The sequence below is a fragment of the Fomitopsis serialis genome (assembly GCF_022376445.1).
Source record: "Fomitopsis serialis strain Sig1Antser10 chromosome Unknown B0H18scaffold_93, whole genome shotgun sequence".
Classification (NCBI taxonomy): domain Eukaryota; kingdom Fungi; phylum Basidiomycota; class Agaricomycetes; order Polyporales; family Fomitopsidaceae; genus Fomitopsis; species Fomitopsis serialis.
The window spans coordinates 42,679-56,884 of NW_025955053.1; the positions used below are offsets into that span (position 1 = coordinate 42,679).

At 55.6% G+C, this 14,206-nt stretch overlaps 6 protein-coding genes across 6 annotated transcripts; 2 read left to right on the forward strand and 4 right to left on the reverse strand.

Annotated features, from left to right (window-relative positions):
• Positions 1–1,196: 1,196 nt before the first annotated feature.
• Positions 1,197–3,315, reverse strand: B0H18DRAFT_1032420 (organic solute transporter Ostalpha-domain-containing protein). The gene is made up of 3 exons (XM_048030115.1): positions 3,197–3,315; positions 2,949–3,144; positions 1,197–2,898 (listed from the first exon to the last, which is right to left on the reverse strand). The coding sequence occupies exons 1-3, from the start codon at positions 3,309–3,311 to the stop codon at positions 1,299–1,301; spliced, it is 1,911 nt and encodes a 636-aa protein (XP_047888736.1). The 5' UTR covers positions 3,312–3,315; the 3' UTR covers positions 1,197–1,298.
• Positions 3,316–3,393: 78 nt separating this feature from the next.
• On the reverse strand, positions 3,394–4,659 carry B0H18DRAFT_1032422 (organic solute transporter Ostalpha-domain-containing protein). The gene is made up of 3 exons (XM_048030116.1): positions 4,265–4,659; positions 4,099–4,210; positions 3,394–3,694 (listed from the first exon to the last, which is right to left on the reverse strand). Exons 1-3 carry the CDS (start codon positions 4,432–4,434, stop codon positions 3,644–3,646), a joined length of 333 nt encoding a protein of 110 aa, XP_047888737.1. The 5' UTR covers positions 4,435–4,659; the 3' UTR covers positions 3,394–3,643.
• Positions 4,660–4,770: 111 nt separating this feature from the next.
• Positions 4,771–6,313, forward strand: B0H18DRAFT_1032423 (Pex19 protein family-domain-containing protein). The gene is made up of 5 exons (XM_048030117.1): positions 4,771–4,933; positions 4,989–5,467; positions 5,525–5,692; positions 5,756–5,923; positions 5,980–6,313. Exons 1-5 carry the CDS (start codon positions 4,876–4,878, stop codon positions 6,088–6,090), a joined length of 984 nt encoding a protein of 327 aa, XP_047888738.1. The 5' UTR covers positions 4,771–4,875; the 3' UTR covers positions 6,091–6,313.
• Positions 6,314–6,351: 38 nt separating this feature from the next.
• Positions 6,352–6,842, forward strand: B0H18DRAFT_1032425 (uncharacterized protein). Its single transcript, XM_048030118.1, has one exon. The coding sequence runs from the start codon at positions 6,399–6,401 to the stop codon at positions 6,666–6,668; it is 270 nt and encodes an 89-aa protein (XP_047888739.1). The 5' UTR covers positions 6,352–6,398; the 3' UTR covers positions 6,669–6,842.
• On the reverse strand, positions 6,816–9,040 carry B0H18DRAFT_883174 (incomplete iron reductase; the record flags this gene model as incomplete). Its single annotated transcript, XM_048040957.1, has 7 exons — positions 6,816–7,177; positions 7,243–7,410; positions 7,477–7,621; positions 7,696–7,965; positions 8,021–8,205; positions 8,260–8,329; positions 8,384–9,040. The coding sequence occupies 7 exons, from the start codon at positions 9,038–9,040 to the stop codon at positions 6,816–6,818; spliced, it is 1,857 nt and encodes a 618-aa protein (XP_047888740.1).
• A 1,965-nt stretch (positions 9,041–11,005) lies between these two features.
• B0H18DRAFT_1032432 (WD40-repeat-containing domain protein) lies at positions 11,006–14,068 on the reverse strand. Its single transcript, XM_048030119.1, has 7 exons — positions 13,684–14,068; positions 13,176–13,630; positions 12,901–13,127; positions 12,803–12,844; positions 12,679–12,735; positions 12,540–12,621; positions 11,006–12,486 (listed from the first exon to the last, which is right to left on the reverse strand). Exons 1-7 carry the CDS (start codon positions 14,025–14,027, stop codon positions 11,270–11,272), a joined length of 2,424 nt encoding a protein of 807 aa, XP_047888741.1. The 5' UTR covers positions 14,028–14,068; the 3' UTR covers positions 11,006–11,269.
• Positions 14,069–14,206: the final 138 nt, after the last annotated feature.

Sequence of the window (14,206 nt, forward strand, 5' to 3'; positions counted from 1 at the left end):
ATCTGCCGTTGTGTGAGATCATGACTGACGTGTCTACAAGCTGGGTGGACGGTACTTCTCTGGCTATTGGCACGATACGCAAGGCTCAACCAACAGCCGTTATAGGGACCTCTCTAACGATGTGTAGCGTTCGAGAAATGCGAATACGGTTTGTCCTTCTGGCTCGGAAGCCTGAGGTTGTGTCCATAGTTCAACATCATAGCCCTCGGCACAGAATATCCCTAGACTACAACGACACACCAAGTGAACTATATTTCTCTACGTCACAGGCTTCGGCGCGTCTTAGCTTCCCTCCCTGCCCGCCTGAGCAAAGGAGGTACTAGACTCCAGGATCACGGTGAGATGCGCGCCCGGACGGCCCTCACCCGACTACGTCGGGGAGCTGACCGCCCGCCCTGGAGAACTATCCTACAGCTACAGTAACTACACTAGGAGCCAACGAGACCGCGCACCCCAGCAATGCTGACGCCCCGTCACGACGGTATTTCTCTAGGCGATAGCATTGTCTGGGCTGCTCGCAGAATGCCTACCGTCGGCTGGCGCCACCTCGCGGCTGGTTCGCGAAATGAGCGACAGTAGACGATGAGGCACCCTGGATGGTCTCGGGCTGGGCGACGAGTCAAGCCTGCGATACTAGCGTACTACTCGACGCCCCGTCACAACGGTATTTCTCTAGGCGATGCGCACCGCTGACCGTGCACTGAGGCGGGCATGGGAGGCGTCAGTACATACACGGATTGTAAGGGTGAAGACTTACGAAGTCAAGACCACGTCGCCGGACCCTGTAGGTCGGGGGGATGATGAGGGGAGGAGAGAGAGAAGCGATGGCGAGTGAGGGCAGCGATGCGTGCTATTTATATGGTGGGCGAGCGAGGCTGACGGCGGGCGGGCCGCCAGCCCCAACTCGAACCATGTCAACCTCGCCATCGCGGCACGTTCGTCACGATCGAGCGTGGTGGCTGCTCTCGATCGCGCTGGCCAAATAGTCCAGAGACATACAGCACCTGTGCAGCCTTCACGCTGTGGTGGTGTGCGACCGTGTTTGCACGGATGGGTACGAGACAAGTGCAACCGACCTGTAGTGGAATCAGTACAACATGAACATAATGGAAAGCTCGCATGCTTGGTGAGCTGAAAGAATGTCCGGCCTTGACTTGACCTGCGACGATAGTCACTGTGAGCAGTTACAGCTGCGCGAATACTCGAATAATGATATTGCACCCTCCACCCTTACGTATGTAAAGTACATCAGCGAGAAACACATAACTGAACTGATGATAGAACACTGTCTGGACGTACTATGCCCACGGATTCTCGTCATCGAGAAGCTCTGGACTGTAGAGCATCGGTCTCGCGTGCGGGGGTGGTGTTTCCGCCTTCGCGACGGTAACCTCCTCGACAGCCCGCTCCTCCGCATTCATCACACTGTCCGCGTCCTCGCCGACCTCAAAGATGGTTTGCTGTTCGTCCGGCGACGGCGTCGCAGCGTTCGCTACTTCGACCTCGCCCTCCTCCCGTCCCCGTCTGTCGCCCACGACGTACCCTCTCCGGTATACTTTGTGCAACGCCTTTCCGCGCACGGCAGGTTCTCCCTTCCGTCGCTCGTGGGTCTGCTCTTCCTCGGCCGCGTGCGGGTCTTCCACGATGAGGTCCACCGCGTCCGGCGGCAACACAGGTCGCTCAGTCTCTTTGCGAGGTGACGGCGGAGGGTGCTTCACTGCAGGACTGCTCCCTGATGATCCCGACGAGGTTGGCTTCATGGCTGCAGGCCGTGCAGTGGCCGAGGACGTCCGGACGCGAGGAGACTGCGAAGCTACGCGGTCTTGGCTGTTCGTCCACCGTAGCCTGACCTCGCCCATGTTCGCCTCTGGCACCCGATCCTGCTCCTTGTCGATGACCACTTCCCGCCCTGCCCTCGTCTTGCCCTTGCCCCTCGATCCGTCCGAAGTATCCGAGGTCACCCGCTCGCGCACAACACCCCTTTGGAAGTTCCCCATCGCGCCATAGCTCTGGCGCGCTTGCCCGAGGATGCGCCCAGGCCCGAGCATAGGCGAGAAGTACGCGCCACGCTCGTCGCGCAGGATCCGCTCCTCCTCGTCCCACATCGTCTTGCGCGCCGCCTCCGAGCTCACGTCCACGCATGGATAGAGGTAGTCCCCAAACACGTACTTCTTGCTGTGGCTGTAGAGCGCCTCGTCCGCGTCGTCGATGTCGCCGAACTGCAGCCCGAACCCCTCGTCCTGGAGCGGCTCAGAGTCGAAGAGGCCGAGCTCTGCCTGCCCGGTGGGCGAGCGCAGGTCGGGCGCGGTGTGCACGACATCCTGGGCCTGATCAGCGAGTAGAGGGGCATAGACGTCCTCCGTCTCATCCTCTCCAGCGACGCGCTGCACTGCACGATTCACTGTCCGCTCGACACTGCCTGCGGGACGGGTACCTTGCGCCCGCTGGGGCAGCCAGTACTTCTTCTTTCCGCCTTGGCTATACCGCAGGCCCGCTCTGATCCGCCTATCACGACCCGCGCCCTGATGTATAAACCCTTCACTGGGTTCGAACTCGCGGTAGTCCATGCCCTCCCCGCGAAGAGTCACTTTACAGTCCTCCACGACGTCCTTGAGCCCAAATGCGTCACGCGCAGCGTAGAACACGGGCATGCGCGCGACGAACGACGAGCGCGGGTCCACGAAATCCCGCGTCGAAAACGCGTACATGTGCGCAATCGCGAAGAGCGGCATCTCGAGGCAGATGAGCGTGTCCGTGAGCCCGAGCGAGATGTGCTCGTTGTCTGTATACGGCCCGAGCTTCGTGATCGCCCCGGCGGCCACGAGGATAGAGATGAGGAGGGATTGCCAGAAGGAGAAGAACAGAATGCCCTTCACACAGAGGAACTTCGGCATCGGCCTGGGGCGTAGTCAGCACAGGATACGACGATACGTGGGCGCGGGACGGACCTGAATGGTTTGAGATCTTCGCTGACGCACATCCAGAATATTGCGAGACAATACAAAGCTAGGCATATGCTGCAATTGTACACAACGCTCACGTAGAGATACCCGGAGTTAGCGCGGAGGTTGCCCTCGTTGAACTTGCCCACGAGCTTGAGAATGATCGTGGCGACCGCTAGTATCGGTTTGACTTGTACGTACTCTGTAGGCTCAGGTTCAGAGGAGGGGTCCAATCATGGGTAGGCAGCACTCACGAATTACGCCGCGTTTCAGGAACAGAAACGTGTGGGGATCACTGACATCCACTTCTCGCCAGAAGATATTCCCAGGAAAGACTGGGTACTTGGGCGAGCGGCCGTGCAGCAGCATGAGCAGAGATCGCTCTCCACCGAGATAGGCAATGAGGAGATCGAAAAAGCAATAAATTACGAATGCCTGTCACCAATATCAGGTCAGTATTGAACAACGTGCGGCATTCTCATACGACCAAAGTAGGACTTCTCGAGGTTATCTGATAACCATGCTCATGGCAGTTGATATCGCAACGACAATGAGCAGTTTGTCAACGAAGAGGTATGCAAGCTCTGCAATCTGGACCTCCCCTTTCACAACCTTCACAAAGAATGTTCCATACTAAGAGTAACACTCGCGCCTGTGACCCGACTAGCGAGGCTGAGTGGACAAGGGATACTGAAGAAGCATCACCTCTCCACGGTCCATACTCTACGCACGTCAAGTCCGAGCATGAAGAACTGTTGGGTTTGGGATAGGCTTAGCATGGGCAGACTATGCTGGGAGTCTCATGGTATCGATACAAGCCAGGGGAGCCTGAGTGGTGAAGCATCTTCACTACTATGTCAACGAAGCTGTAGGCTCCCTGTCTGCGCCCCGAGCTCGGTGAAACCTCTGCACCGCCGCTTTCCAATCACAGCGAAGGGGACGGCGCGCGAAGAGCAGACACACAAGCCTTTACATCCTACTGTCCAGACATCTCGGGAACCAGCATCCACTGGGGATCTGTGGACAGTAGTGAGGTAACGGTATGTGACAGATTGCCTCCTCAAGTTGTAGCGGCGGCGCCCTTCCCCTCATCACAGTATTGCGACAGTTTCCCCCAAGAGTACGTCCACTGCTAATGGATTGAACGATTGCTTACCTCATAGATATCCCGGACTACGTCGATGAAGAAAGCGGCTTGAAGCGAGAACAAGGAGATAAACGACGCAATGGCGTATATTGGGACCATGAGCATGATCCGGACGACCTGTCTGCAGACCTCTGAGTACATTTTCACACTGCTTCTTTGGAGTAGATGTATGTACCTTTGCAGAATCGGTTTGCGATAATTCTTCAGATGCAGACATATTGACGTCGCAGATACTGCCGTTGCAGCCACAGTTGCCAGACCGGAAAGCAATAGGACAGGGAAAGGAAGAGAGGAGCCTGAGCCCGACCCAAGATCAGGAGGCTTCCCAAGTTTTGTCGCGTCCATGGGTGAGGATGGCGGAGGGGAAGCAAACCAAACGCCCTTGGCCGCCCGCTGCAACTGCGTACTGCGCCAGTCCGGAAACGGATTCTGTTAGCGTCCTAACGATCTGGGTCAATATGGTGTTGATAAACTCTTGTCGCTGGATACACCGGGTCGGTCCTCTCTAGTTGGGCAGTAATACACAGAATACAAGATGAACGAGGAAAGTAACTCGCAGTTGATGTTGACCTTTCGCCTCCGCGGTCGCTCCGTGACAAGGCCTTGCGCTTGTAGGAGCGTGACGATGGTGTGACATGACGAGCTGTGACACAGCAATCCCGTGTTTCTCGGACCCCTGCGCGAACATCGACGCGTACCAACTAATTCATACAACGCGTGTGATTCTACTAAGCTCGTCCTCAGCACTCTTGTTCACCCATCCGTTTTCTTCTTGGTGTAAACGATATGTCTTCGTCGCAAAAGCAGCCTCGCATCGACGACGATGACCTCGACGATCTCGACGGTACGCTCCTCGCTGCAGCCTGAACGCGACCATAATCTCACTGAACAGATCACAGATGTTCTCGAGCAGTTTCAGCCAAAAGGAACGACGCAAAAGCAGGCTGCCTCTGCGGGCGCAACGCCAAGCTTGACGGCTGCGTCGACCGCCTCGAATACCCAACCAAGTTCACTCGACTCGCTCGGCTTGGATGAAGATTTCATGCGCGAGCTGACCCAAGGCATGGAGTCGCTCATGCGCGAGATCGCGACAGGCGACGGTCCGCAGGCAGAGGGTTCGAATACTGAGGGGCAGAGTGCCGAGGGCGGACAGAATACGGACGAAAAGCAGCGGCAAGAGGCTCTCCATGCTGCGTGGGAGAAGATGTTCGTCGAGAGTATGAACGGTGCTTTGGACGTGGACAGTCAATCTGCAGGAGCGACGGATCCCACTGAGTCTTCCGGAAGTGGGGGCGCGGCCCCACCACCGCAAGACTCGTTCGAGGCGAGTATCCGGAAAGCGATGGAGAAGTTGAAGGAGAGCGAGTCGAACTTGAAGGTATGTCCCCGCGAACCAGGTCGCAACCGACGATAGTAACTCAACGACGCTACGTAGGACGGTCCCGAGAGCTCCGTCGACGATCTCATGGCCCAGCTAGGCGACAACCTCGATGGCCTGGACCCAGGAGAGGCAGACGAGTTGCAGAAGGTCCTCGAGAACATGATGACCGAGCTCATGAGCAAAGAGATACTGTACGAGCCGCTGAAGGAGCTGCATGACAAGGTGCGTTCGTCCTCACGCTCTCACTCAACCTACCACAGGCTGACAGGTCTCCATTCCCTGTAGTTCCCAGCCTACATGAAAGAGCATGATAGCACGCTCTCCGCCGATGACAAGAAGCGATACAATGCCCAGTACTCCACTGTCAGCAAGTTGATCACGATATTCGATGATCCCACGTACTCGGACTCGGATCCGGAGAAGGGCTCGCAAGTCGTCAAGCTCATGACAGAAGTATGCATGTCACTCAAGCACTGTGTGGTGTTCCTGACCACTGTGAAAATTTGCAGATGCAGAGCCACGGTTCACCGCCTGCGGAAATTATGGCGCCGCTACCACCAGGTCTGGACATAGGCGGGGACGGGCTGCCAAAGATGCCTGACGGATGCATCATTGCATGAAGGCTACTTCGGAACTATCCTTCCCTCTCGTTGTCCGCTGTTGTTATTCGTTGTGTAGCTTTAGTTGTAAGCTGAGGAGCCTAATCGGGAGGATCCGCGTATACCACGTATACTGTATTATACCAATCGCGACTATGAAGGCATACGCTGGGCTGTTAGGGTCCGTGACTGTACCATGTCTCTCGAAACCGAGTGGTCCACACGTACAAGGGAATGTTGCAGCACCATCGCTCGTTCTTCCGTTTCATCCGCAGATCGTTATGCTGTAACACCGACCGGCCGCAGCATGTGTCCGCGCACAGCGTGGCATGGGTATAGGCATCGTCCATATCATTCCAGTGTCAGAGCACAGGATAGTACAACACGGTGCAGGACACCTAGAATTACGGCCACATATGGCTATGCGATACAGTGGAAGCCGCAAGAAGCTACAACCTAATCGTACACGCGCACGCAGACACTCTAGAACAGGGGGAACGACAGTAGGTAGTAGGAACGCACATTTGGCGGCGATGGTGAGGGGTAGGGATGTCCGTACTACACAGCCCAGCTGGCAGGCCCATAGTGCGGAGCATTAACTTACAGAAGGGACGAGAGGGTAGGGATGTGATATTCTAGTAGGCACGCACTGTGGCGTGCATTTACCAGAAGGGCTGCAATTACCAGCCAAAGATTCTATCGAGAGCAGGTCGTTAGCGCGTGGCCGCTACAATGAGAACGAACACTTACTCCTCATGCAGTTCCACGCCGTTGACAGCACTCCGCCTCTCGCTGTCCAACCTCCGGACGACCTGGCCGACCTGCTCTCCCAGCGCCATGGGCCCGCACACACCTACGACGACACCCGTGAGACGGTCCTCCACGCCGCGTGACGCCGCAGTGCGGTCCACAACACCCTCGAGGGCCTTCTGCAGGCGCGGACGGCCGGGTGTGAGTGTCACCCCCAGCGGGAGCCGCTCGAACATCTTCATCGCCTCGTCGGAGACAATCGCCCGCGTGTAGTGCACCGAGATGTGCAGGGACGTGTACGTGCCCCGCGTCTCGTCGAGCATGGTGCTGAAGATCGGGAGGAAGGGGACCAGTGCAGCTGTGATTTGACGGTGTCAGAGGCGGAGTTGAGCGGGTTGAGGAGATAGAGCGGACGTCACTCACATGGGTCGGTGATGCACCAGACGAGCTCGACGACGCGCGTGCGACTCGCACCCTCTGCGCCCTTGGAGACGAGTTCCTGTACCGTCGACAGCGCGTAGGTAATTCCACTACCGCCAGCGACGAGCATGGCGCCCGAGAAGCTGGTGACAATCGCGTGCCCCGGTCCACCTAGAAAACGCAGTCAGTATTTCATGTTACCGCCGGCGACACGAGTCGTCCCCATGCGGAACTTACCGTAAGGCCCATTGAGCATAACCTTGATGTTCCGGGTTGGGCCGCCTACTTCGCGATACTCCGTGCGCTGGGCGACGTCGAACAGCTTGGCAGTCCAATCTCCTGCCTTCTTGACCATGAGAACGAGGCCTTCTTCGTTGGGGTGCTGCAAACATGAGGTGGGAGACGTAGCGATAAGCTGAGGGCAGATAGGGTGACGACAGGAGAGAGACTGCGCACCTTGCTAACGCTGGCGATAGTGAACGGGTGACTCTCCATCCAGCCCAGAAGGCCCATGCCCGAGGACAGGACACGGATGCGAACATGCTGACCTGCGCGCCATCCAGCGTTGACGGAAGGAATCTCAATGCGCGTCATTCCGAGCTCCGGGATCGGGCGAAGCTCGGCGTTCACGATGCGCGTCTGAACCAATCGCAGGACACGGTCGAGTCCGTAGAAGGCCGCAACGATTGCAACGTAGGGAATGGCGAAGTCCTCGTGGTAACACACCTGTGGAACGCGTCGTCAGGGAGGAACGCGTGCCCGTCATTATACGAGTACTCACAGCAATGAGCAGAACGACAGCAGCGATGGAATGCGTCACGAAGAACAAGTGGTAGTACATCTGCCGCACAGCACTAATGGAGAAAAGCCACAGGATATCCATGCAGCCCATGGCGACGCAGCCCCATACGTGGTTGGTCTCCATGTGCGCGGCGACACCTCCAGGCTCGTTGGCCCATTTGGCGACTGGGCAAGGACATTCAGTGACGCTTTCATGAGCCTGTCGTACTCAACACTTACAATATGCCAGCGCATGCAGATTGATCGCCAAGACTGCGACGCGGCCAACGTAGCGGTGAATCCAGTTCAACTGGGACATGTACGAACTCAGTGAAGGATTTTCAGCAGAAGCGGCGGGACATACCTTCTCGTATCCTTGTCCGATGAGCGCCCCGAAGACGTTGTTCTTTGTGGCCATGATATAGATAATGGGCAGCTGGCTGACGGGGAGGAAGCCAAGACGCGCCGGACTCGTGAACAAGTTCACTTCGAACAATGCCGCGTACATCATCGCCACCATGTACCCAACCATGAGGAGGACCTTCCACAGCGAGTATCCAGGCCTGATCTTCGTCTCGAGGATACCGTTGACAGTCGGGAAGATGGAGGTCCACGCAGGTATGTACGGCGGCGGATTTTTTGGCGACTCGAGATCGGGAGAGAACGTGAGGTCGACGTTCGAGTAGACGGAGATCGACTGCTCCTCGGCGTTCGCGTCAGCGGGCTTCTCCTGGAAGGAGGAGCCATTGCTTCTAGCTCTGCGTGGGCGACGAGAAGAACCTTCAAGCTGGACTGAACGGAAGAAACATCCAGCAAACCACTCGGAGAGGTGCTTGAAACGGGCGATTGCTCTGGGCAACGCTAGAAGAATGAAGAAGCCAGCGACACCGATGAGGATGATGTCTATCTCGCGGAAGAAAGGTTCAGCATCTAGTTCAGGGGGCGCTGCTGTTGTGGTTTTGCTCGCCGTCGAAGTGGACGAGGCATGTGCCGCAGATGCCGAAGCGGTGGCGGAGGGCATATTGAAAGAGTGGGCGGGGCGAACGAAGGCAAGATAAGTAAAAGCGAAGACAATGGTGTTCACGCCCGGCGAGAACAGATGAAAAGAGACTGAGCACCTGCGAGGTCTTCAGCGTTGCCCGGCTCGGATAAGGGCGCAGGACCAGCCTTATATGCTTCCGACCTGTGCAACCACTCAGCTCGGGATTGTAGCATCCAATCGCATTGCCTCCGCTGCAGCTTCGCAACCGTATCAGATTATTACCTCCTCGGGGCCTGTCAATCCTATGCGAAGTTGTTCAGACCTGTATAATTAGACCAAGCGCCCACGTACGATAGATTGCAACAGCTCTGTCGGACAACGGCAACCACCGACTGCGGCCTCTGCGAAATGCTTGTCAGAAAGCGTGCCAGGAACGGAGATCGTTGGTCTGGAAGCCCATCTGCGCCTGCTACCCGCAGACGGAGTTCACACCACTGACCACGTTGTTGCCTAAAGTGGCCGAAGTCTCTCTGCAGTAACCTCCTCGCGATGTCCACACCTCACTGGAAGGCTTCATTCCGTTGGGAGGGAGACATGCACTCACTGCGCTGCGCCTGAGTACGCCCTGTGTATAACAACAGTCAGCATCGGGCGCACGGAGACCACTATGGCGAAGGGAGTGCCACAAAGGACGAGATGCTGTGCATATCATACTCAGGCATAACACTCCGAAGACGTCGCTCGAGGACTGCAGACACATGAGTGACACTGTCATGATGCATGGCTGAGACAACTCTGCGTCGGCGGCGTATGTGGTTACGCCTACACACATGTGGAGGACATCCTGGTGAAACGACCTTGTGGCTGAGCGCCAGACAGTCTATTTTGATGAGTGTACCGACGAGGCTTCCCACTGCTCGTAGAGAACGCCATTGTCCGAGCTGATGCGCCTAATGGACATGTCAAGAATCCTGCAAACATCACAGCGCAATTGACGTTCATGCCACGATCCAAATGGCGCTATTCACGATGCGTCGACGCATGGTGGGAAGGTGTAAAAGGCCAAGGCCCTTCGAACACTCATCGAGACTCATAGGAATGATACGGCAAGAGGTAACGCACCCATACACGCATTCCGCGTAAGCTACTGTTCCCGCGGTTGTCACCAATGGCAGGTTGTCACTGTCTTTCCTCCCAGCTCTTGGGTCGAATAGACTAGTGAGACCATTGGCTAGCCAGTGCCACACTCCGACCGAAGGCGTCAGTGAAACCCGGGAATGCTGTGCCTGTCGAATCCACCGGTGGGGAAAGATGTACGAAACACTTGAAAGTCGCAACTTTCGGAACGATCGCTGCGCCGCTGCGCCGCTGGGCATGCAATGGTAGACTGTAACTTAGCAGATGATTTCATATACGCAGGGACCACAATCGCGATCCTAGAATGATTCGTAAGTGGTCACGGCCAAAGCATATCAATAGGTACTACTCACCATTGGCATGACATGGACATAAGACTACTGAGGCCCTCAGCGGAGCACATGGCCACCAATTCAAGAGACACAAGCCATTCATATTCGCCAGAAAGAAATTCAGACGAGCAACTTGGCGTCGTGCGTCGTTTGCACAACATATGATCCAGAGATGTATCAGCAGACCATTGCATGATGAAAGTTGGCAAGTCGGTCGAGCTCATGAGAGTTGAACTGACCTGGCACGGACCCGGTTATTCAGAATTCAGGAGGCGTTCTAAACTAATAACGGGTCTGTTCAGAGATTCGTACGATTTCGATCGGAGTCAGTAATTCTTCTCGTTGAGCCACTACTGTAGTCACTCCGACGAGTCGACGTTCTACACTCGATATCTGTCACTGAACTGCGCAGATATTGACTACTTAAGTATTTTTTTGCTGCATGTCTACAGCCTGAGGTTGTGTGAGCACCACCTGTTCTCTGATGCTGCCTACTGACATCAGTGACCGATAATACAGTTTGGTCATCTGCAAAGTGGGAAAGTGGCTGCATGATCATTGGCAAGTAAATCGAACTTGGCGTTCACTTTCTACCACCGGCTATAGAGGAAGTATAATATAAAAATGTCCAACCAAGCGACGACAACTCTGTGCGTACTCTTGCTATGGCAGGGTAATGTTTGCTCTACTGAAGAAGTTTCAAGTACATACGTACACAATAACTGGCCAGTAAAAGACGCACACCAGACGTGACTATGTACAATCGTTCACCTCAACAGTCGTGGCTCCGCACTACAGTTCAAACGGCTATCCCTGGTTGCACGCCCATGCGCTCCAAGTCCCACAGCCGTAGCATGCCATCGTCAGACGATGAAACAATGCGCTTGCCGTCCGGCGAGAACTTCAAGTGAGTGATCTTGTCCTCATGCCCAGTCAGCGTGGTGAGTTGCTGCCCTGACATGGTACTCCAGACGCGTATCGAATTGTCCTCCGCGCTGGCGCAGACGCGACTGCCGTCGGATGAGAACGCGACCGCGTTGACCAACATATCTCCGGTCTCTAGCGACAGGAGAAGCTCTCCGCCAAATGAGTCGCAGACTTTCACCGTTCCGTCGCTGGCCCCACTGATCACTTTCTGTCCGTCATCCGAGAATACAGCGGCCCAGACGGGGCCTGAATGCTCGCGCAGGGTGACAAGCTCTTCTCCGGTGTCTGCCTTCCAGATGCGCGCCGTGCCATCCTCGGCCGCGGTGACAAGACGACGGTTGTCTGGGGCGAACGCCAGCGAGTAGACAACACCAGTGTGTCCCCTCAGTTTCGACACTTCTTGGCCCGTGCGCACATGCCATACGCACGCCGTGAAGTCAGCACTCGCGGACGCAAGGAGTCGTCCGTCGGAAGAGAAGGAGACCAGCATGACGAGTGCGCCATGCCCCTCGAGCACGGCCATTCGCTGACCGGTGCGTGCATTCCAGAGTCTGATCGTGCAGTCAACCGATGAAGTAGCGATGATAGTGCCGTCTGGCGAGTATGCGACGAAGTAGATATCGTTCGCATGATCGGCCAAGTCGAATCGCCTCTCGCCAGTGCGGGTTGACCAGACTATGGCGAGCCCGTCATCTGATCCAGAGACCAACTCTCTACCGTCCGGCGAGAACGCCAGCGATGAGATTGACTGTGTGTGCCCTTCGCATGTACGGATACGCTGTTGGGTGTTGACGTTCCAGATTTCGATGAAGGCGTCGTCCGATCCACTTGCAAGGAGACGGCCGTCATTGGAATATGCAAGGGCGGTTATGCCGCCTGCTTGATGATCAAGCACGGCAGTAGCATCCTGCTTGCGTGATTCCGGTTCTTCAGGGTAGTCTAAGAAATCGTCGTCTCCTGGAGCATGTGGAGTATCGTCCTCAGGTTGAGCTTCATGGCGCATTGGCTCAGTCGTCGGTTCTTCAGCCTTTTGTAGTTCGCCTGGATCGACCGCGGGCACCGCTTCATCCTCGAAGTACAGTATGCCGACTGACAGACGACATCAGTATGCTAGCATTCACCAAGTAAGCAGTAGCACTAACGTCCGTCTTCGTTAATATCGACAATAGGGCGGACGTTGTCAAGGAACGCAGGTATGTCATTCGGTATGTCACAGTTGTGTTTCTTCGAAATGAAATGTGTTAGTGCACAAGCCTTGACTCGACCAAAAAAGTGACCTACTCTACATAACCGGACAATGTCAGAGTCGGTGGCAACGGCCATGGTTGCATCTGGTGTCTGCGATCATACCAATGCCACGAGGTGAGTCATGCAGTGCTTTTCGAAAGCTATCCGACGGATGCACCTTCAGGATATAGTCAAGAATGTCGTCAGCCGGATCATACGTCTGACCTCACTGGGTCAGCTCGATGCGATACAGACTAACCAACAATTGACGTGTACCTTATGCCCAGGTAGCTGCTCGACGAACTCATCGTCCATCATGGAGACGTCATCATGAGTTCCTGCCGGCCCTCCTGTGGAAGGATCGTCTGGGCCTCGTGGTAATTCATCGTATCCTGCTGCGCCTCTCATCACAGTCGGCCAAAGGCCCAACCTGTATTTCATCTTGTAATATTGCAGGAAAACACACTGATCCGCCTCCGAGCCCTGGGTATCTGCGCTCGGCCCTGGAACTGATCAATGCTAGCGATACTTCGATGTACGGTGGAGCTTACCTGCCACAGGCTCATTATGCCTCCCAGAACGTGCCCTTCTCCTAGAGCTCGGGCCGGGCTGCGGCGGGAGCGGGGGCCCCGCTTGATGCTTCGGGCCCCAGTTATGTGCTGGTGCTCTTGAATTTCCGACGGTCGCGAAGGCGGAAATGCTGGCTTGTGCGGATCCGTATCCACCGTTGAATGAGAATCTTGCCGACCTGCCACCCTCGACATAGGATGCTACTGCCCACTGTGTAGTCTTGACGAAACCGAAGACAAATACGATGTCTTCTTTCTGCAAAGGCAAGTCGACCTCGTCTGAGGTCGCGAAGGTATACCATTCTCTAATGTTTTGCTTCAGATAGTTCATCATCCTCCGACTAGGCAACTGTTGCCTATGAGCCGCATCCGTCAAGACCAATACGGCACCTTGTTCATCAGTACACTCGAAGGCAACCGACGCCCCCGAGTTCAGTCTGCAAAATTAATGGGAAAAGATTTATAGCATGACACGATGTACCGTACTCACACTTGACCCTCGATCTTCCCACCCAGCTGCCGAATAGTTTTGCTGCATAGTGTGCCCGCCACGATCGCATCCGGTACATCCATCACCGCAGCTCTGTTCCCCATGGTGAATGGGTTGTGATTGTTGGGCACACCACGCTGAGCATTCAGGGCATCGTCCTCGCTCGCCATAGCATTGAACAGACGAATGAAAGCGCCATTACTGATGTATCCGACATCACCAATCTGCACCCCAGGTCTGCAGTTGATAGGGCGAGGGTCCCATAGGGGATAGCCGTGACCAAGCATCAAGAGCTGATTCGCATAGACATTCCAGGCAGTCAGTTCATTGGGATGCGATGTCATTCTCGATGTCGGTTGTCGAAGTGGGCGAACTGTACGGAGAGAACTAAGAGTAACATTCCTATCGCCCGCATGCTCCTTTAAATAAGATTCAAGTAACGACACGTGTGGACAGAAGTTCCGAAGTCTACTGCACAGAGTAAGTACTGCTTGTGCACTGCCAACGTCTAATTCGAGCGCTG